At 41.6% G+C, this 2274-nt stretch overlaps 1 protein-coding gene across 1 annotated transcript in view; it reads right to left on the reverse strand.

Moving 5' to 3' along the window:
• Positions 1-2274, reverse strand: part of GRAMD1C (GRAM domain containing 1C) — a 73642-nt gene that overhangs the window by 43808 nt on the left and 27560 nt on the right. Inside the window, exon 4 of the mRNA XM_004373674.2 lies at positions 716-834. Coding sequence (XP_004373731.1) covers positions 716-759 — 44 coding nt within the window. The 5' untranslated portion in view covers positions 760-834. The remainder of the gene's footprint in view (positions 1-715; positions 835-2274) is intronic.

Genomic DNA, 2274 nt, shown 5'->3' on the forward strand with positions numbered 1-2274 from the left:
CTAATGTCATAAAACAATATGTGTACTGACTGTTTAATCAGAAACTATGTGTTCTGTAAACCTTCACCTAAAGTACAATAAAAAAATAAAAGATGGAAAAAAAAATAAAGTACAATAAAAAAAAAATCTCAAAAAAAAAAAAAAGGTTTACTAAAACCAAGCTATAAACGTTGTACTACTAACCAAAAGGTTGGAGGTTCAAACTCACCCAGAGATGCCTTTGAAGAAAGTCCTGGCGAACTGCTTCCAAAAGGTCACAGCCTTGAAAACCTATGGAGTGCAGTTCTATACTGCACACTTGGGGTCATCATGAATCGGAATCAACTTGACAGCAACTAACAACAACAAGCAAATCCTAGGTAACACAGCCACATAATTAATATTTCCTTAACCCGCTGCCGTCGAGTCGATTTGGACTCATAGTGACCCTATAGGACAGAGCAGAACTGCCCCGTAGGTTTCCAAGGAACGGCTCGTGGATTTGAACTGCCAACCTTTTGGTTAGCAGCCAAGCTCTTAACCATCACGCCATCAGGACTCCTTATATGTCTTTTATTTGCTTACCTGTTTATCAAACTGTTCCCTGTTCCCACCTTTCATTCCATTCTACCACAGAGAACAAAGAGGTAAATTTCACCCAAGGGTGAATTAACAGAAATTCTGAATTAGTAGTGACTAAAACAAGTCTGTGTTCATTAAAAGCGCTTTGCTGTACCTTGGCTGCGCATTCTCCTCGATCAACAGTGACAGCTTTTCCATTTCTCCAGCACTGAAGCCTAGCTCCGGGCCATAGTTCTGCTGCACCAGCTGCCAGAATTCCTGCTTGGTCAAGCTCTAGAACGACAGCACAACTACACTGAGTACAGTGTAAAAGAGTGAATCAAAACCTGTACTTTGAAGACAGAAAGACCTGCTGTAGCACTTCTGGCACTGTGACTGGTAGTTAGTTAAGCTTTTTAGACCCCAGTTTTTTTATCTGTAAAAATGGATTACCAAACCTACCTGACAGTTATTATGGGGAATAGATAAAATGATGTTTATAAAGTGTGTAATAAAATAACTAGTGTAAATGACAGGTAAAATGATTTAAAATTTTTTTAATAAAATAATTTTTTCATAGTTTCTGGCAATCACTAATCTGCAGTTTAAATTCTACAATCCAGCCAGTCTGTCACGACCACTGAATCACCATCCAGCATCTTCAATGTCAGCTCAGAACCCATCTTTTTACTCTATAATTCTATCCAAATATTTTAATAATTTTTAAAACCTTATATACCAGTAAATTTTATTTTAAATTATATCTTCCTAAAATATAAAATACAAGATACTAGACTCCAGAATGTTTCCTTTGATTTCCTTATAATAAAGTTCAGCTTGTTCTTTCTGTGTATGTAATATATCAGTGTTAAAATAATCTAATACAACAAACTCATGCATTACATAGCTAACCAAAACCAAAAACAGTATGATAACCAATGCTCTGATTTCCAGAAACATTAAAGCCAAAAAAAAAAAAGCCCATTTGGGAAAAACCTCTCTCCCTTTTACCTCCTATCTCTGCGCTCTACGCTGGATTTGGGAAAAAAACCTCTCTTCCTTTTACCGCTTCCCTCCCCGCTCTGCACCAGGAGTCCACTGAGCTGGAAATAGATCCCAAAAGGCACCCTGACCCATTCTCCTGGACTTGAAGAGGGAACAAATAAGCTGTTGGCTCCCCTAGGCCAGGAACACAGGGTCGACACAACTCCTTTGCTGGTCACAGCTATCAGGGGTCTGCAGACTCTGAGTGCCATACACCCCTGTATAGACTTGTGGGCACCCATCTCAACAGCGTTAGCCCTCACTACCACAGTACAACAAGGCCAACATCTGAAGTTTAACTTCAACTGCTTCAGCTGTGAACGGGCAGATTTGTGATCCTTGAAACAGCCCTGCCCCTCAAGTAGGCACTTTTATTGATCTGCAGCAGGGGCTTGAGGACTGGTGATAGTTCCTAAAGTGCCTAGTCACCTGCTTCAGGAGTTCAAGAAAAAGTGGTTCCCTCGAGTCTTTGCAGCCAACATAGTGGGGCGCTCTTAGCTGGGCTGCAAAACTCACCTACCTTTTCACCCTGGAGAATAAGGACATGCTTTTCTTTCACACTCTCGGGCAGGTGTCGGCCCCCTGCCTGGCATAGCGCGTGATCCCCGACCACAGCCAGAGTCCACTGCCTGCGCCAATCACCCATGCCTCTCTAGGACTGGGGGTGAGAGCCTGCATCACACACTTGGT

This window comes from Trichechus manatus, unplaced genomic scaffold (assembly GCF_000243295.1).
Source record: "Trichechus manatus latirostris isolate Lorelei unplaced genomic scaffold, TriManLat1.0 scaffold00026, whole genome shotgun sequence".
Taxonomy (NCBI): domain Eukaryota; kingdom Metazoa; phylum Chordata; class Mammalia; order Sirenia; family Trichechidae; genus Trichechus; species Trichechus manatus.